Raw genomic sequence first — 21782 nt, forward strand, 5'->3', positions numbered from 1 at the left:
CAAATGCTCTGGAAAGTCTCACAATAGAATTGAACACACAGAAGAAAGAAATCCAGAGTTTGAAGACAAGGTCTTCCAATTAACTCAATCCAACAAAGACAAAGAAAAAAAGAATAAGAAAATATGAACCAAGCCTCCAAGAAGTCTGGGATTATGTTGAACAACCAAACCTAAGAATAATCAGTGTTCCTGTGAAAGAAGATAAATCTAAAAGTTTGGAAAACATATTTGGGGGAATAATTGAAGAAAACTTCCCCAGCCTTGCTAGAGACCTAGACATCCAAATACAAGAAGCACAAAGAACACGTGGGAAATTCATCACAAAAAGATCATTGACTATGCACGTTGTCATCAGGTTATCTAAAGTTAAGATGAAGGAAGGAATCTTAAGAGCTGTGAGACGAAAACACCAGAAAACCTACAAAGGAAAACCTATTACTTTAACAGCAGATTTCTCAGCAGAAACCCTACAAGCTAGAAGGATTGGGGCCCTATCTTCATCCTTCTCAAACAAAACAATTATCAGCTAAGAATTTTGTATCCAGTGAAACTAAGCATCATAAATGAAGGAAAGATACAGTCTTTTTTGGACAAACAAATACTGAGCGAATTCGCCACTACCAAGCCACCACTTCAAGAACTGCTAAAAGGAATGCTAAATCTTGAAACAAATCCTGGAAATGATCAAAACAGAACCTCTTTAAAGCATAAATCACACAGGACCTGTAAAACAAAAATGCAATTTAAAAAGCAAAAACATAAAACAAAAAACACCAAGTACATAATAGCACAACGACTGAAATGGTACCTCACATCTCAGTACGAACATTGATGGTAAATGGCCTAAATGCTCCACTTAAAAGATGCGGAACTGCAGAATGGATAAGAACTGGCCGGGCGTGGTGGCTCATGCCTGTAATCTCAGCACTTTGGGAAGCCAAGGCGGGTGGATCACCTGAGGTCAGGAGTTCAATACCATCCTGGCCAACATGGCGAAAACCTGTCTCTACTAAAAATACAAAAATTAGCCGGGTGTGGTGACATGTGCCTGTAATGCCAGCTACTCAGGAGGCTGAGATAGGAAAATCGCTTGAACCCAGGAGGTGGAGGTTGCAGTGAGCCAAGATTGTGCCACTGCACTTCAGCCTGGGTGACAGAGCAAGACTCCATCTCAAAACAAAACAAAACAAAACAAAACAAATCAAACAACAACAACAAAAAACACTTGCCAACTAACTAACTACCTGCTGCCTTTAGGAGACTCACCTAACACATGAGAACTCATATAAACTTAAAGTGGTAGAAAAAGGCATTTCATGCAAATGGACACGAAAAGCAAGCAAGGGTAGCTATTCTTATATCAGACAAAACAAACTTGAAAGCAACAGTGGTTAAAAGAGACAAAGTGGAACATTATATAATGGTAAAAGGCCTTGTCCAACAAGAAAATATCACAATCGTAAACATATATGCACCTAACACTGGAGTTCCTAAATTTATAAAATAATTACTGATAGACCTAACAAATGAGATAAACAGCAACACAATAATAGTAGAGGACTTCAATACTCCACTGACAGTACCAGAAAGGTCAAGACAGAATGTCAACAAAGAAACAATGAATTTAAACTATACCTTGGAACAAATGGACTTAACAGATATATACAGAACATTTCATCCAACAACCCTAGAATATGCATTCTATTCAACAGCGCATGCAAATTTCTCCAAGATAGACCATATGATAGGCCGTAAAACGAGTCTCAATAAGTTTAAACAAATTGAAATTATATCAAACACTCTCTCAGACCACAGTGGAAAAAAACTGGAAATCGACTCCAAAAGAAACCTTCAAAACCATGCAAATACATGGAAATTAAATAACCTGCTCCTGAAGGAGCATTGGGTCAAAAATGAAATCAAGATGGAAATTTAAAAAATCTTCAAAATGAACGACAATAACGACACAACCTATCAAAACCTCTGGGATATGGGAAAGGTGGTGCTATGAGGAAAGTTCATAGCCCTAAATGCTTACATCAGAAAGACTGAAAGAGCACAAACTGACACTCTAAGGTCACACCTCAAGGAACTAGAGAAACAAGAACAAACCAAAACCAAACCCAGAAGAAGAAAGGAAATAACCAAGATCAGAGCAGGCTAAGTGAAACTGAAACAAAACACAACCAATACAAAAGATAAATGAAACAAAAAGCTGGTTCTTTGAAAAGATAAATAAAAATGATAGAATATTAGCAAGATTAACCAAGAAAAGAAGAGAGAAAATCCAAACAACCTCACTAAGAAATGAAACAGGAGATATTACAACTGACACCACTGAAATACAAAAGATCCCTCAAGGCTACTATGAACATCTTTATGCACATAAACTAGGAAACCTAGAAGAGATGGATAAATTCCTGGAAACATACAACCCTCCTAGCTTAAATCAGGAAGAACTAGAAACCCCAAACAGACCAATAACAAACGGCGAGATTGAAAAGGTAATTAAAAAATTACTAACAAAAAAAGTCTAGGACCAGACGGATTCACAGCAGAATTCCACCAGACATTCAAAGAAGAATTGGTAACAATCCTTTTGGCACTATGCCACAAGATAGAAAAAGAAGGAACCCTCCCTAATTTATTCTATGAAGCCAGCATCACCCTAATAACAAAACCAGGAAAGGACATAGCCAAAAAGAAAACTACAGACCAATATCCTTCATGAACATAGACACTAAAATCCTAAACAAAATATGAACTAACCAAATCCAACATATCAAAAAGATAATCTACCATGATCAAGTGGGTTTTATACCAGGGATACAGGGATGGTTTAACATACACAAGTCAATAAATGGGTTACACCACATAAACAGAATTAAAAACAAAAATCACATGATCATCTCAACAGATGCAGAACAAGCATTCTCCAAAACCCAGCATCCCTTTATGATTAAAACTCTCAGCAAAATCGGCATACAAGGGACATACCTCAATGTAATAAAAGGCATCTATGACAAACCCACAGCCAACATAATACTAAATGAGGAAAAGTTAAAAGCATTCCCTCTAAGAACTGGAACAAGACGAGGATGTCCACTTTCACCACTCCTTTTCAATATAGTGCTGGAAGTCCTAGCCAGGGCAATCAGACAAGAGAAAGAAATAAATGGCATCCAAATTGGTAAAGAGGAAGTCAAACTGTCATTGTTTGCTGATGATATTATCGTTTACCTTGAAAACCCTAAAGATCCTCTGAAAAGCTCCTAGAACTGATAAAAGAATTCAGTAGTTTCTGGATAGAAGATTACTGTACACAAATCAGTAGCTCTTCTCTGCACCAACAGCGACCAAGTGGAGAATCAAATCAAGGATTCAACCCCTTTTACAATAGCTGCAAAAAAAGTAAAATACTCAGGAATATACCTAACCAAGGAGGCAAAAGACTTCTACAAGGAAAACTACAAAACACCTCTGAAAGAAATCACAGATGACACAAACAAACGGAAACATATCTCACGCTCCTCGATGGGTAGAATCAATATTGTGAAAATGACCATACTGCCAAAAGCAATCTACAAATTTGACACAATCCCCATTAAAATACCACCATCATTCTTCTCAGAATTAGAAAAAAACAACTCTAAAATTTATATGGAAACAAAAAAGAGCCCTCATAGCCAAAGCAAGACTGAGCAAAAAGAACAAATCTGGAGGTATCGCACTACCTGATTTCAAACTATAAGCACATAGTCACCAAAACAGCATAGTACTGGTATACAAACAGGCATATAGACCGATGGAAATAATAGTGAACCCAGAAATAAACCCTAATACTTACAGTCAACTGATCTTTGACAAAGCAAACAAAAATATGAAGTGGGGAAAGGACACCCTTTTCAAAAAATGGTGCTGGGATAATTGGCTAGCCACATATAGGAGAATGAAACAATCTTCACCTCTCACCTTATACAAAAATCAACTCAAGATAGATTAAGGACTTAAATCTAAGACTTGAAACTATAAAAATTCTAGTGGATAACACTGGAAAAACCCTACTTGACATTGGCTTAGGCAAGGCTCTCATGACAAAGAACTGAAAAGTAAATGCAATAAAAACAAAGATAAATAGTTGGGACTTAATTAGATTAAAGAGCTCTTGCACAGCAAAAGGAACAGTCAGCAGAGTAAACACACAACACACAGATTGGAAGAAAATCTTCATAATCTGCACATCTGGCAAAGGACTAATATCCCAAATCTACAACAAACTCAAGCAAATCAGTTAAAAAAATCCCATCAAAAAGTGGGCTAAGGACATAAATAGATAATTCTCAAAAGAAGATATACAAACTGCAAACAAACATATGAAAAAATGCTCAATATCATTAATGATCAGGGAAATGCAAATCAAAATCAAAATGCGATACCACCTTACTCCTGCAGGAATGGCCATAATCAAAAAATCAATAAAGTCTAGATGTTGGCATAAATGCAGTGATCAGGGAACACTTCTACACTGCTGGTGGGAATGTAAGCTAGTACGACACTGTGTAAAACAGCGTGGTGATTCCTTAAATAAGTAAAAGTAGAACTACCATTTGATCCATAATCCCACTACTGGGTATCTACCCAGAGGAAAATTAGTCATTATATGAAAAAGATACTTGTACACTTATATTTATAGTGCAAAATTCGCAATTGCAAAACTGTGGAACCAACCCAAATGCCCATCAATCAACAAGTGGATAAAGAAATGGTGGTATATATATATGAATTAACCATATATATATGAATTTATGAATTAACCATATATATGTAATGGAATACTACTCAGCCACAAAAAGGAATGAATTAACAGCATTTGCAGAGACCTGGATGAGATTGGAGACTATTATTCTAAGTGAAGTAACTCAGGAATGGAAAACCAAACATTGTATGTTCTCACTGATACGTGGGAACTAAGCTATGAGGACGCAAAGGTGTAAGAATGATACAATGGACTTTGGGGACTTGGGGGAAAGTGTGAGTGGGGGGGCAAGGGATAAAAGACTACAAATAGGGTGCAGTGTCTACTGCTTGGCTGATGGGTGCACCAAAATCTCACAAATCACCACTAAAGAATTTGCTCGTGTAACCAAATACCACCTGTACCCTAATGACCTATGGAAAATAAAAAAAGAAATTAACAAGAACACCAAATAAAAAAGAAATAGTCTGCAATTACGAAAATGCAAGCTTTTGGTGAAAAACCTCACCATCTAGTAGTTTTTAATAACAGTAAAAATATCACTGTGTTGCCCCTGATCACTGATAGACAGGTAATATGTCTGATTCCCATAAAGACACCATTTGTAAGTCTCTGAGAACCTGAGGTCACTCTCAAACATTTCAATGCCAGCTTTTAAGAATAGCCATTGAAAATCTATGTGGCAGTATGCTGAAATTGCGAAACAAAATTATTTTGAATAGTAATGTAAATAGAGTTGAGGAAATAGAACATCCTAAAGTATGAACAATTGAATATATTATTTTAATATTCCTTTTATTAGGTATGCATTCTGTCATCCCTGATAATTCTTACCACAATATTATCATATAACAAAGGTTTTAAATGGTTAGGAAGAAAAAATACTAATAATGATGATGATCATGTGATACAATTTAGAAGTTGCTTACAATTGATTACATCTTCTGCTCCACAGTGCATGCATCATCTCATATAATCACCAAATAACCTGTTACATTAGTACCATTGACATACTTCTTACAATGAAAAATCCTCAGAGAAATCAAATGACTTGCTTATATTCATTCAGCTAGCTGATGAAGATGAAATTAAAATGGGAAGTGCAGAAGGAAGGGGAATGACTTTAGTTTAATGTCTACTATCTACTACATGCCAGATATAATTTTAGAGAGATTATGTACATTAATGTAATGTGAGTAACCCCTTAAATGTGATAATGAGGAAAATTGCAGAAGTTAAAAAGCTTGATCAAGTCTGGTAATGAGCTAGTAAATTTACAGAATTAGTACATGGCCTACTAGAAATTTAAATCCCAAACACTCTTACTCTGAAGCACATAGTAAGTTACGAGTTCCTTTAGGAAGTTTCTGGTTTAGTGAAGAATTTTGGGGGAAAAGAGAAACCTTCCCTCAAGATCCAGTGTTCAGCCATTAGGAAGGCACTGCCAGCATGCTGAGATGAAGGCAAAGGTGACTCAGTCTACATTATTTGTCCATGACATTTGTCATACTTGGATATTCTAAATTTGGTTTGTGCTCTTTCAAAAGTTATAACTCTCTTCTTTTTGGATCTCAGACAGTTTGCATAATCTACTGGAATAATTATGAGTTCATGCCTTAGCTTATAGCTGTGCAAATGCAAGCTAGAAACACCTTATTTGAATTACTCTTTTTCAGTAAAGAAACAAACAATGTAGTTTTATTATGAGAACCAGAGAAAATAGTCTGTGTGAGCACTTCTATTCTGCTCTATCATTGTCTGTCATTAGGCTATGAAGAAACCCAGATTAAATATGATTAGTCACGGCAGAAATGTGATTGCAATTAGGACGATTCAGTAAGCTAGGTCCGGTGTTGGGAGGAGGGATCAACAAGCTGATACTAAAAATATGTCTATTCTTTTATGTAACATTTGGTATCCAGTGAGCCAGACTCTAGGCCACATTTCAGGTGAGCAGTGAGAGTTGCCGTGGCATAGCAATGAACCAACATGCCCGTCCTAACAGGTGAACAGAACAGATAACAGTGAATCCTAACATGAAACAGTTCTGTATATTGAAAAGTCAACAATCATTATTAGAAAGGCTGTTGCTGAAATCAGCTGTTGCAGATGACAGACTGGACTGAGTTTCAGAGGCGAAACTCTACATTTTAATCAAGGTTGTTAAAGGAAGTTTTGTAAAAGAAAGGCAGGCCGGCTGTGTTTAGAGAGCCTAGGATTCCAGGTAATTGACCTAAATGGAGATTTAGGCTTCACCACAGTTTTAGCTTTTGTAAATTTGATGCTTTAACACTTGTTCTTCATGGATGTGCTGGATCAGCCTTGCTCTGAACAACCCAATCATATGCTTGAGCCACCCTGCCTTAGTTCTGAACTCTCTCATTGCTGCTCCAACGTCTCAGAGGGGAGAAGTCCTCCTCCCAGAGACACACTTTTCAAATACAAACAACCAATCGAAAAACAACACTCCTAACTGCCCCGCTTTTATTATCCCAGGCCACTGTGGAGTTGCCCTAATCGCCTTAGGGATAGGTTATAAGTCAGGACAGCTGCTATGCCCCAGAGCCAACCAAAAATCACTCAAACTGGCCAATCCCAAGCCCATTTATCCAATCCCAACCCCACTTATCCTGCCTCACTTGTTCATTGCCTCAGAAACCACAATAAAGCCTCTTACCCACAGTTTCCTCCTCTCCCTCTGCCTCATGAACAGCCTGGGTGCCTCTCCGTGTGGCCCCTCTATGGTGTGCAGCTAGAACTGTGAGAAATAAGCTATGTTTTCAGTGGGAGTCTTTTCCTGATCTGTTGACCTTACCATACCTCACATGTTCAATTAACACACTATATTTTAAAACAGACTCAGATCTTGAAAACAAGATATAAGGTCCAATCCCTATACATGGTGCGTAAGGTGGCTTTGGGGAATACAGTAGAAACCTAGTTTTCAGCATGGCTGTCAGGAACACCATCCCTCCTGCCTATGGTAAATATTCGTAGTAACAGCTGAAACGGTGGGGTCAAGGGAACATCATTTCGGGTGAGAAAGTTTGTTTCATAGTTTATTTCTCACAGTTCTTGCTGTCAGGAGAGGAGTTTGATTCATCAACTTTTGGGTGCATTAGAATAACCCATGGGATGGATTAAATAGATTCCATGGCCCTGCTCCTGAGAGATCCTTATTCAGTGGATGTGGGGTGCGACTTAACTATCACTTAGCTTAATTTACTTCACAGTCAGTGACATCCCACGATGTGAGAGCCACTGATGAAGCCCTAACACCAGAACTCTTGTCCCATTCTGTCCTTTAGTTTCTCATTCTTAAAAGTAGGCTGGGAATTAGATGACCCCCTAATAATGAAATAAAACATTAACCTTTTCCAGGAATGAATGCTGACCAAGTACTATTCTGTTCACATTGACTGATGCTTCTTTTATTGTCTTTTCACTTTTATTTTTTATAGGTGTGTTTGTTCCATAGTGATTTTGGAAAAAGGAAGTAACAGTGTCCCAGCCCAAAAGCAAAGGGCACAAAGAAGAAACACACTTACAGTAGCCTGGTGTTTTTCTGCTTTCTCTGATGTCTCCTTAAGCTGATTTTGCAGGGCCTCCTGAAGAGACTTCATTTCTTCTCTATTTTAGTAGAAAACAGAGCATAAGTAAGAAAATAATATAATTCCATTATTTCCTATGTACATTATAAAAGGAAGCTTTGCTGTATACATTTAGGACATAGACAACTAGAACTGCATAAAGCCACAGTTAAGCACACAGGATGTGTCCAGATTCTGGTAATAAAAGGCTTTCTCTCCCATGCAAATACTAAAGCAAGTTGATTTTTTTTAAAATAACCTTACTATTATGCTTTATAAAAATTCCACTGTTTGAATCATCTGTGAGCTACATGATGTGTTAAATCAAAGCAATACATAATTCAAGTTGAAAAGATAATTTCACTAACAGCATACTGGGGTACGAACATGCTGGTTAGAAAAAGTCACCATAGACCTGCTGATAGGATAAAATTACTGTTCCCTTCTGATGCTCTTAATTAGTTAATTCTGAAGTATTGTGCTTTATACATCCTTTGTAAGGCCTGACATCTTTTGTAAAAACATGGAAAAGAAACCTATTTTAACTTAAGGCCTGCTTCATTTAATGAAGATAATTAAAAAATGCATGCCTATGCATATATACTCATTGTGTCTCAAGCTCAGTAGTACATAAATAAGGATCCTGTCTCCCTTTTTAAAAAGAGTGATATTTCCCTAAATTTGCATTTCGCTTAAGGATTTAGGATTTATTTATTTATAACACATCATATTATCTTTCTGTGCCTTGATTTTTTTTTTTTTTTTTTTTTTTTACTCAAGCTATCACCTCAAATAGATCAGATATTAGATAAAGGCTAGTGTACTTGTTTGTGTTTGTATGTGTGGCAATTCCTGGCTACAGAAATTCTCTCAAGGCAATAGCAACAACAAAATAGAAAGCTGTTTGAGTCTTACCAGCACCTAAACTAATTTAAAATTTCCAATCTTGTGCCAAAAGACTAGCTCTGGATATTTGGGCAAGTGACACACCCTCTCATACTCAATTTCTTCATCCCAAAAAAGGGCACAATGGTAGAATTAACTTACAGGTTTGTGCTCATATTAAGATGACAGAATGTAAGCAAAGCACTTAACAGAATGCCTATAAAAGAATTACTTAACAAATGTTAGGTCATGGCAATAACCACTGACACCACTCCACACCCTTATGTTCATTCTCTGACCACGATGTTCTACACAACCACAAGCTGCTCTTTCACCCAGCAGGACTTAATGGGGCTGCCAGATTAATTAGCCTTGAGACTGATGTCCCAGTCCCAATTTCAAGAATGAGAAAGAAAGTATGTCTGTTTTTTGTAATCATTTTGGACTTTGGTTGACAAATCAAAATATAGTGAGAACAAGTTATAGAATAATTACAGTCACTTTGGTTTTCAGATGATTTATGCCTTCCTGGGTGATGCTTTTAATGTGTTTGAAGTGGCTTCTAAGTGACAGCTTCCATCACTGTCTCAAACTGGTTTCATTTATCAGACTTACTTCATATATGGACATATAAAATGTGGGCTTCCATTATTATTTCTGATATTTTCCATAGAGTGTTTGTAGTATAATATAATATATACCTACATATATTGTAGGCTTACAATGTGCAAGACACTTTTGTAAACCCCACACCAAACTATGACATCATGTTATGATAGATAACAAATGCACAGAGGGGTAGTGAAATTGTGTTTTAGTGTCTATATGCCCAAACTATAAAGAGTTACTATACTATCTCTACTGAGAAGGAAGGAAGGAAGGAAGGAAGGACCTACATGTTATCCCAAACACTCAAATCTTCAACAAGCACTGAGTGAAACACAATAAAATTATATTTCTTACTGAAAATAAAGTTATAATTAAAATGACAAAATAATAAATTTTTAAGCGATTTTAATTTAAAATTCTCATTTTTATTTTTAAAAGATGATCATAAAACACTTAAAATTAAATAATAAAGTATGTTTTATTAAAATAACAATGAGTATGTATGAATGTTTTTATAAATATATATAGATAGATAGGTAATGTATGTGTGGGAGTAGGTATCTATCTATATATTTCTTCCAAAAAAAATCCCCCTTCTGACATCTAGAGGCAATCTAGGGAACAGGACAAAAAACAAATTGTAAAATCTGGAAAAGATAGAGAATTCTGAATATTTTCCTGCCAAAGAACACTATCAGGCAGAAAGGTAAAGTTGACTTTTTGTCTTCTATATCTCTTCATCTCTTCTTCTGCCTTCCTTCTAGGCTTATGTCTTCACATGCTCACTGCTCTAGTGCTTTAGCTAGCTATAGATTTCGGCTTCACAGACTTGCTAAGTTATCCTCCTATGGAGATGATTCCTGACTTGCCTCTGCACCACTTCCCAATACCAACTGAGACTGGCCAATCTATATCTGCTTTTCTAGGGCTCTGTTTAGTTTCAGAACTAAACTGAAACTTTAATTATAAAAATTCATGGCTTGAGTGACACCTGTGATAGATAGCTCAAATACTGAAATATTTTAGCATAACATTTTGTGTTACAAGGAATTTTAAAGGGCCATTATTTCACACCTCTTTCATCCCAAATTATAGCTATAAAAACACCCTCACTTTAATCACTCTACAGAAAGGCATTTCTTTCTAGTGACTATCAGCTTATATTTTAATAACATCACAGATCGAGAACTTGTCACAATTCCAGGCTTTTTTTTAGTTTTTGAGAACGTTATTGTAAACTGCCTTAGTATACTGAGTCCAAAAGTGCCTTCCGGGAACCTACCAACCAACCACCTTAAAGAATAAAAGGTTTTATTCTCTTTTGCTCAAGGACATTTTCAAATTTGCAGACATTTCGGGGGTCCTGTCCTATTCCTTATTCTCCTTGTTGTGGTTATATATTCTCAGTCCTGACATGGTATGGTTTAAAATCTCTCCATCCACCTGGGGACTCTCCTATGAATATTATCAAGGCTGTGTAAATATTCCTGAAACGTGACGCTCAAGCCAACACAACTCTAATTTTCTCACTCTTTCTCTCACATAAGTGCACACACACACACACACAAACACACCCCTTTCTCTGTCTGTCTTGCTAGAAAGACACTCTGCTTTCTCTCCACATAGTTGTATGTGGCCACAGCATAGCCCCTGAATTTACTTACATCCTAGCTCCAGCTACACAGAAAGACTTATTAGTTGCCTCTACGTTACAGTTCCAGAGGGAGACACTAATTGATTGGTTTTTGTTTTGGTGGCCACCTCTGAATCATTAGCTATGACCAGTGGTTTCAGGGTCACATAAAAGAAGCATGGCTTCTAGGGATAACTAATCCAGATGAAGCCAGATGACAAGGATCTGAGGACAAACAGAAAACAAGATAATAATTGAGAGCTGGGGATGTGACCAAATGGCAATGGCAAGCACACTGCACTCTTTCAAACTCAGAGAAGATGTTTAAATTTGCAATAAATTAGTATTTTTGATAACCAAAGGTGATATTTTTTCTCTTTTAATGTTTACTAATAAGTCAGATTTTGAAATGAGATACACAGTCTCTTTTACCATAATATACACACAATTTTTATCTCTTTTTAAGTAAACAGCAAAAAACGAATGCATCATATCTTATATCCTTTTGAGAAGTTACCTTTTATTATAATTTATTGAGTTTTCCATTCTAACTTTGATTGTATATATAATACAAGTTATGCATTTTAAACAAGTTTTTAATTTTAGATAAAACTATGATAAGACCAAAATATTCCCCATTTTACCCTTTCTTTGAAAGACTTGTTCTATCATCTGGTAGTTTATATACTTTACCACATGTATACTTGATGATTAAAATTCTTAAACACCTATTCACATTTTTTTCCTGATTTTTGTGGTGTTTTTGGTGTCATGTGAATCAGCCATAGATATTTTAAGAAAATATCAGCAAACTAAGAGAATAGGTTTTCATTCACATCATGCAGAAGCCTGTCTCCTCATCTGTGTCCCTCCTGTAATAAAGAAAGGCTGACTTTATTTTCTTTTACTCCATTGTCTTAACTCTTGAGATCTCCCTGTCCTTGTCTCTAAGTAGTGTTTTCTCACCCTGGTCTACGTTTTTCTTTCTATCCTGAATGGGTTTGACAGAATAATTTCCCTAAAAGCCAGGAAAAACACAGTATTTCCCCTAAAAGATTTCTTTAATTATATTATTTCTTATGGAGCTACCTAAAAGGGATTCCCTATTTATTATCACTGAAACCCAGTATGTGCCATCCTTTAGCCATTTTTATTTTTGTCTTTACATACAGATTTATTTTCTAATCTTCTCAAACTCACTGTATCTTCCTCACTCTCTCACTGGGTGCTGCACATGTATTGTGCAGAAATCAATTTTTGTTTTTCTATTTTTGTATATTCTCCATTCCTAACCTGAGATACTCTATAAAAATAAAGTAATCATTTTCAGCATCTCTTGGTCTCTTTTGATGGGTTATTTTTTAATTTTATTTTTTTAAAGAATACAGTTTATTATTAACTCTAGTCATCACGTACTAGCTTCATCTAACTTATTTCTCTTATCCAACTGAAATTTAGTATTCATTAGCCAACATCTCACCACCAACACTCTCCCCAGCTACCTCTGACCCTGGTAATTGCCACTCTAGTCTCCAGTTCTTTTACGTCAACTTTTTAAGATTCCAAATAAGAGTGAGATTAGGTGGTATTTGTCCTTCTGTGCCTGGCGTATTTACCTTAAAATAATGTCCTCCAGGTTCATCCATGTTGTCACAAATGACAAGATTTTCTGTTTTCTGACTGAATAATATTCTACTGTTTCTATTCAAAATGTTGCTTATGTCCTCTATCATTACTTCACAGAGCCACAAATACTGGTGTAATATTGAGCATGATTTATTTCAAACCAATGCAATCACTAAAATAATATGGTTTTGGAAACATGTTCAGATTGCTTTTTTCAAGTTTTTCTTAATATTAGACTTTGAAGAGAATTTCACATTAAAGAAATAATAAACATGTCACTACAAATAAGAAGAGTCAATGTAAAACAATTGATTTTATATTTTTAATAGATATCATTGGCTCAATCCAAATGCATGTCAATAATAGAGTTTTGAATTAAGAACCAAGGTCAATGGAGGACATATAGGCTGATGAGAAGGGACTTAGAATCTACTCCACATGCTATCTTGTGTGTAAACTTTAAAACAGTTTTTTGCATTGTGATCAGTGAGCCAAACTGGAAAGGTGGGGCTGTAGGGTAAGACAGAGCAGATTTTAAATCTAAATTCCAATTAACATGATTCTCAGCAATTCCACTAAGCACTCTGAGCAACAATTTGCCATCTACAAAATGGGAATAATAGCCACTTCACAAGGTAGTTGTGAAGATGAAACAAGAAAATATGTACAAATCTACTAGAAGAGCTGCTAGTAAGTGCATAGCAGATGTAAAGTTATTTCTATATTAAAATACTTGTTTTTCTTTTTTGGCTTGGAAAAGCAATTTAAAAATCATATGGCTTTTCATAATTTACACAAGTATATTTCATAATATGCTTCCCTCAAAAATAAGCAAACCAATACTAATAATATTGTACTGATTCTACTTGTGTTGTTAAGATAATTCCATTCCTTACCACCACGTCATTATTACCATAATCAAGTTTTGATTGTATTAAACATGGTCCATTTAGGTCAATATTATCAAATCTGTCTATTGATTGGCAGACTTACTAGGGTCCATCTTACTAACTGAGGAAAGTATTATAGCTCCCTAACCTTCAAATTGTGATTTGCAGACAAAAAGCATCAGCACCACCATCACCAAAGAGCTTGTTAGAAACGCAGAATCTCAAGCCCACCCCAGTTGTGTAAGAATCTGCATTTGTACAAGATTTCCAAGTGAATCGCATGCACATTTAAGTATAAGTGAAAAGATAAATAGGTTCATGCATTTAGAATAAAACAATTTTGTGAAGCTTCTGAATGTTGCTTGACACTATGGCAGAAATAACTAAGAAAAAAATAAAAGAAAAGTCTTACCTTTGTTTCTGTCCTAATTCCAGAAGTTTCTGAACATCAATTTTGGCAGAATGCTCATCGTTTTTTAAGGACTGATAAGAAAAGTGGAAAAATGAAGTTTTATTCAAGTGAGAAATTGAGGCTCACTTTAACTTTGGTTCTAGAGTGCTAGATAGGACTGCACATATGTCCTGGAACAAGAATCAAAAATGAATCCATGATGGTCCTCACGGCTCTAAGGATGTAAACAGAAATTTATGACACCAGCTACACAGTGGGTGAAAAACGAATTGGGCAGTCTTGGCTTTTAGAGGTTTGATGGAGGAGAAATTACTTTCCAAATATCTAGGTCTCTTTATAAGTGAATATAAAACATATCTTCTATTCATTCTTTGCAGGTTTACTGTGTTCTCTGCAGGCATGTTAAACTAGGTCTGGCACAGCTTCTACAAATATTAGGGAACACAGCAAACCTCCTGCATAAGCCAGGAAATAGCACAATTCAAGATTAAAATAGTCAAAGGGCATGCACCTGTTAGATTTTGTTGATTTCTTGTTTATGAGTAATGCATTAAGACACACACAAAAAAACAGGGCCATGTAAAATTGTAACTGGTCTCTATAGACAGAATATTAACAATAAATTGTGTATACTACTTCAGTCCTTAGTGTTTATATACTCCGGCAAATTCAGAATTCAGAGACTATGAATTATAGCAGAAAAGTCTCCTGAGCTTTTTCTTGCAAGAGAATCTATCCTACTAAGCCTTCTCTAATAACTTTCTTATTAATATTCAATAAACTAATTAATATGGTAACCTGTCATTCTTGGCATTAAAAGTTGAAACTGAGAGGCAAGAATATTGTTTGCAAAAGAATAGTTGTGACTGGGAGGGAACTGACAATAGCAAAAAGGGCAAACACTTGTTTACTTAATATTTCTTTAACAAATATCTATTACGAATCATGCAAAGACCTATGCAAAGTCATGGTACCTGCCTTCACACATTTTTTAATCTAATGTTGGAAATCAACAATTTTAATGTAGTATGATAAGTATTATAATAGGGATGAAGTGGGATGAACTTTACAAGACAAACGTCTTCCCTACTACAACTGGCTGAGGTTATCATTGGGAAGCAACCAATAAACAAGCTTATTTATATGAAACAGTAGCTTCACATAAATACAAGGAAAGCAAAAAGAAGAATTAAAATGTAAAAAAAAAATCATTCACAGGAGTTAAATTTCAAAGTGTATCATGGTCTTATGACCTGGCACAAGTCACAAAATCAGCCTTGCACAGTGGCAGCCAAAAAAATAAGCAAAAGGCATTTTAAGAACTGCAGTTATGTTTAGTGGTATGATTGTTATCCTTTCAGCAAATGCAGCTCTATAAAATTGTATATTGGCATCAAGCAACTTTCTAGACTGTAATGAGATGTCTTGACTTTGGCTACTGGCATAGAAAGGCTAAGTATTCTGGGAATATTGTAAATACTGATCACATCTGGGCCTTTCACGATATGCTTTCAATATTCTCAATGTGTCAAGTGTTCTATGCCTCTGAGAAGGTACAGGTTTCTTTGTATTCTTCCCAGTCTTATTCACTTGGTGAATTTTCACTTAACCACAAATTCAGGCATTGGCTTCACCAGAAATCAATCTGTATTTCTTTTCATCCTTGTGAGTTTTCCCTAATGTTCTGTGCATGCTTCCATCATAACACGATGGTTCCTGCACTGTTATCATTCTGCTTCCATCTCTGTGTCCTACTGGGTTGTGTATAATTTTTTTTTTTTTGCTCTTGTTTCCATCTTCTCCATATGTAACACATCTTCTGGAAGAAGAGCTTAGATATTGACTTTAAATACTAGCTCTGTCCCTTAACTATCTGCATGCCCTTAGTTTATTAACTTTTCTCTAATTCTGTTTTCTCACCTATGAAATGTGACTAATAGTCTTCATGTGAAAATTAAATACAAATTGTAGAAAGAGTATCTAGCACTGGACCTTGACCATGTTCAATAAGCCTCAGTGGTTACTATTACCACCACCACCACCACCACCACCACCATCATCATCATCATCATTATCATTATTATCATCTTAATGGGACTAGAAAGCTAAGGAGAAGAGTGTGGACAGAAGCGACTCCACATGGTTTAAAAACATGGTTCAGTTCAGTAACTAATAGTCTCTGGAGCCAGATTGTCCACATGTAAACTCTGGCTTCTTTTGTAACATTCAAAAATAACATATCTTTCCTAAACATTATCTCTCATGTGTAACAAGGGATGTCACAATAGGATCTACCTCATAGATATGTTACAAGAATTATTAAACCATGTAATACATACAAAGCTTTTAGCATACAGGAGATAATAAATACAATGTTTATGTCAAATATTGCAATATATTATCAAATATTTATGAAACTATTTTTACCCTATGTAGAATTTTTTAAAGACTTCAGTATGTTAAGATGTTTTTTACAGATGCCACTTGCCTTTTAAAGGCATTTACCTATTTCAGTAATGTGGTTTATTAAAGAATCTTTAGAATTATCCCATGGGGAATTTAAAATTCTCTTCTAGGAGTCATTCCTATATTTATTTAACTCTTGATCATAATTACTTTGTCATTGTATAATATGAAAAACACAGGGGTCAAACTGATCTTAGAAGCTTGAGGAATTGATGGCTCTGCCAAGAATACAATTTTCCCATTTCTGTATTTGTTAAACACAGATTCCTAGACTATATTTCAAATGACATTTCTGTTTAAGGCGCATATAATAGTAAGTAATAACTACCATGGTCAAGCCCAGAAACACATTAAAAACTATTTAAAAATGCATGTCAATCCACTCAGAAAATCAGATGACTGCTCCTCTTTTACTGCTCGGAAAATGAGTTTTCATCTCACCTGAAGATTGACTTTAATTCCATCAAGTTCTCTTGATGTCTTTGTCAGCTGACGAAGAATGGTGCTTCGCTCCTTAAAGACTTCTTTCAGCTGCTTTTCTAGCTCTTCATAGTCCTGTCTAACACAGAAAGAACAGGCATGAGAGCCCCCCAAATGGTTCCACTTGGCATCATTCATAATCACTAACACTCACAGTTTTAGTAAAATCTAGAGAAGTTAAAACCTCAATAACTAAAACGGTTTTGTTGTCACGATTTCATATAAAAGGGGAAAATTGAAAACTCCATTTTATAACAAAAGTTTCATTTCCCAATGAGGACTATCTATGCTCCAGATATCTATGACATAGACCTAGACATCTATCTATGTCTTCCCCGCTGCATGTAAGACATGCCTTTCATCTTCTTCCATGATTTGGAGGCCTCCCCAGCCACATGGAACTGTGAATCCACTAAACCTCTTTTTCTATATAAATTACCCAGTCTCAGGTATGCTTTTATCAGTAGCGTGAAATGGACTCATACAGATACTAAAGAAAATAAATGTTGAATTTTTCAAAAAGTGAATAAATTTTAGAAGGTTTGGAGTTCTAACTGGGGAGTAGGAGATTTGCTGCTGAAATGTGAAATGACTACTTATTTCACAAGACTGTTAAGTGATGATTAGGAATTTGGGCATTATTTTGAGAACAAATGAAAGTAAATGAGAGGTTTTAGGCAGTAAATGATAAGATCAGATTTATGTTTTGAAAAATTTTCCCTAGTTGAAAACTCAGGAGTGAATTGGAGGAGGGGAAAAAACAGGAAAACAGGTGACTGTTAAGAAAGTTACCATTGCAATAGTCCAGACAGAAGATTATGCTGGCCTAACTAGAGCAGAAGCAGGGGAAGCAGGGAAACTTGGATTGATTTCAGCAAAACATACAAAATGGAATTAATAGTGTACTGTATCTGTATGTGTAACTGTGTGTGTGTGTGTGTGTGTGTGTGTGTTTGTGTTTAATTCTTTTGCCTGCATGTTGTGGAATAAGGGTGGGAGGGAGCTATTTAGTAATGATGCCAGGTTGCTGGCTTAGGCAATTTTTGCACACAGCCCTTCACTGAGAGGGAAGTCAAGAAGAACAGTGTTTTTAGTGAAAGATGGGTCGACAAGTTCAATTGTAAAATTGTGGGAAAATGGCTCAAATTCTCTCAGCTTTAGCTGAGAATCTGTAAAATGTAACAGTGAACTTACCCATATTTTCATGTGTTAAATAGAGTAATTTGTGTAAAGCATTGAACCCATGATAGGTAATTAATTGAAAATATATACATATATAATTTCTATTACTAAGAAAAATGATGAATTTATAGTCATTCTGCAGAAATATAAAGGAACTAGATCTCCTAATGGCCTTACTGATGATTAACACATGCATCTCATCTAGAATAGACTTCTATTACAATTTTTTTCTTTTTCTCATTTGCTAAATGTAGGTCTCTAGCACTCTTCACATTCTTCTCATTAAAAGGAAATTGGAATGGCCCATTGCTAAGAACCACAATATTTCTCGCTGGCCTTGTGAATTTCACTGATGAACAGTAATCAGCCAGTAATCAGACAATTATTAATGCCCCAAATTTCCATTCAGTCTCACTGGCAAAGTTAAATAATAAACAGCAAGGCATGTTTTTATTTTCTTCCAATTTTATAACCTTACTTTATGCCCCAATTTGTTTCTCCTGAAACACATCTCCAAAATCATCTTAAGTGACCAAAATTCATAATAGTAGATTATACGTATTGACAGCTTATTATATATGCTGTCATATTATATATAGGGTTAATAATAGTGCTTTTCTCATGAATTTGTTCTGAAGAGTAAATGAAATGACATGCATAACGTGTTATATTTTATAGGCACGGAAATTGAATCACAAGAGTAGTAAATAACTTCTAAGGACACGCTATTAAGAAAGTGGTATATCAGTCAGTCTCCAAAGCCTAATATCTTAACCACAATTTTGAAAGAACATACTGATTTGGCTATGAGTTTATCAGTTAAATGTTCACTGCGTCCTTCAAGAACTTACTGTATATTACTTCTTTCTTCTCAATTACACAAATAAATGTTGACTTTATTTACTATAAATTTACTTTTAATTAAATTATAAATAACATTTCCCTTTTATAATATATAACATCATTTCATTTCATCTTCATATTTGATTTTCAAATAATGTTATGAGGAAAACAGAACCAATTTAAATCTCTCTATTTTCTGGTAAATACATTGGGAACCATGAAGAGGACACAAATTATCAGGAAAATGTTGGCAGAATTGTTAATTAACAGTACTACTTTAGATTCAAACATTTAAGGTCCTTACGTAAGAGGAAACCAAATTACACTGCAGAAGTAACCATAATGAAAGTGTTGGCTAACATTTTATTGGATTTTTCTTCCATTTACAAATGAGTGCATGTTCATCTTCTAATAATTTTCTCTTGCTTACATGAAAAGTAAATATGACCCTCCTACACTCAGGTTCTGTAACTGGCTTCATATGTCTTAGAGCACTTTCCATGTCTATATATGTTACTATCCATTTTGGTTGTACTTGAATATATTTTTACCACTGATAATTTATGGTGTTTCCAATTTTTTCTTTCTCTCTTAAAAATTAATAAAGCGTATATATGTGGGCACAAAAGAATTCCCTGAGTACTTCTGTGATATAAGTTTCTAAAAGTGTAAATATTTCTTTAAAAGTCAACATGTTAATTTTTTTTTGGGGGGAGCAGGGTGGGAGGTCTGGCTTCAGTGCCCGTATCTTGTATTTATTTTTTTAAATTTTTAATTTTTGTTGGTATTTAGTAGGTACATGTATTTATGGGGTATATGAGATATTTTGTGTTAGTTTCAATATGTGCTGGTAAATTGCCTATCAGCTATTCTAGCCTATAATTTTCTTAGTATATTCTGATGTTCTTCACACCTTCACCTAAACCAGACATTGTCTTATCTCCCTTTTTCTTAAAAGAAAATTTGCTAATGGCATGAGTGAAAAATGATACCCTCTTTCTGATGTAATTTGTATTTACTTTATTAGAGATTGATTATATTTTCATAATATTACCACTTGTATTTCTTTCTCTGTGAATTATCTGTTTATATCTTTTGCCAATTTAAATTTTGAGTTAGTTACTTATTAGTTTTCTAGGGCTTCCATAACAAAGTAACTAAGACTGGATAGCTCAAACAATAGATATCTCGTCTCACAATTCTGGAGGCTAGAAATCCAAAATCAAGTTGTTGGTAGGGCTGTTTCCTGTGAGGGCTGTGAGAGAAGGATCTGTCTTAGGCCTCTCTCATCAGCTTACAAATGGCTGTTTTCTCCTTATGTCTCTTCACAGCATCTTCCTTCCCAGTGTATCTTTGTGTCTAAATTTCCCCTTTACATAAGAACACTAGTCATATTGATTTAGAGTCTGCCTTAAAGACCTTATTTTAACTTTATTACCTCTGCAAAAACTATCTCCAAGTGAAGTTAGATCTAATGTACTAGAGATTAGGATTTCAACACATAAATTTGGGGGCACATATTCCAACCTATTACATTTTCCTAACTTATTTGGAAGATCCTTGTCCACTATGGGTTTTAGTTCATTGTCATTTTATGGGTTTTTTTTCATACCTCTTATTGGTATTTACATTTACCCCTCTCCAATTTCTTTTAAATAATTTATTTAGATAAATCCTTTTTCTTTATGACATCTGGACTATTTTTAGGTTTCTCCAACCCATGTTATTTAAAAGTTTATGTACAGTTATAAAAATGTATCCATTTTTAATTTTTACTCAACTACCCAATTGATTTTTGTATCTACATATAAACATATATACAAATATATATGTATAGTAAGAAGGGGGACTATAATTTAAATATGCATAGCCAGTTGTCCTGACACGATTCGATACAATACTTCCCCTGCTGATTTTAATATGGCACTTTTTGATGTAACAAATTATTTTTTCTAAATGTTTTTAAATTCTGTATTCAGATTCATTTGCTGTCTTCATGACATATCATGATTTAATTATTAAAACTGTGTACAACATTTTGATACTTCTTAGATTCATCCCCCCATTGTTTTCGTTCACAGTTTCATTGGCAAATGTTCTCTTTTGTTTCTTCTGAATGAATTTTAGAATAAGCATGTCAATTTTCTGTAAATTCCTGCAGGGAATTCAATTGAAATTGCATTTGCATGATAATTATATTTAGGGAAATAGATAACAATCACACATCTTTCCATCCAGAAATATACTCTCATTTATTATGCCAGTACATTTTTATAATACGGAAATTCTTTACATTTACTCATTTTTTGTTAGACTTACTGCTACTGTTGTGGATGGGTTTCTCCATTTAATTGTCTAAACAGATATTGCTAGTCATCTTTAAAGTCACTGTCTGTAAGTTTATTTTGTT

The 21782-nt window shown here is 34.9% G+C and overlaps 1 protein-coding gene across 1 annotated transcript in view; it reads right to left on the reverse strand.

Moving 5' to 3' along the window:
* LUZP2 (leucine zipper protein 2) overlaps window positions 1-21782 on the reverse strand; it is a 562275-nt gene that overhangs the window by 303304 nt on the left and 237189 nt on the right. The window contains exons 2-4 of the mRNA XM_063671046.1: window positions 17309-17426; window positions 14402-14472; window positions 8305-8386 (exon numbers count right to left, since the gene is read on the reverse strand). Of these exons, the coding sequence (XP_063527116.1) occupies window positions 8305-8386; window positions 14402-14472; window positions 17309-17426 (271 nt within the window). The remainder of the gene's footprint in view (window positions 1-8304; window positions 8387-14401; window positions 14473-17308; window positions 17427-21782) is intronic.

This window comes from Pongo pygmaeus, chromosome 9, assembly GCF_028885625.2.
Source record: "Pongo pygmaeus isolate AG05252 chromosome 9, NHGRI_mPonPyg2-v2.0_pri, whole genome shotgun sequence".
NCBI classification, from domain to species: Eukaryota; Metazoa; Chordata; class Mammalia; order Primates; family Hominidae; genus Pongo; species Pongo pygmaeus.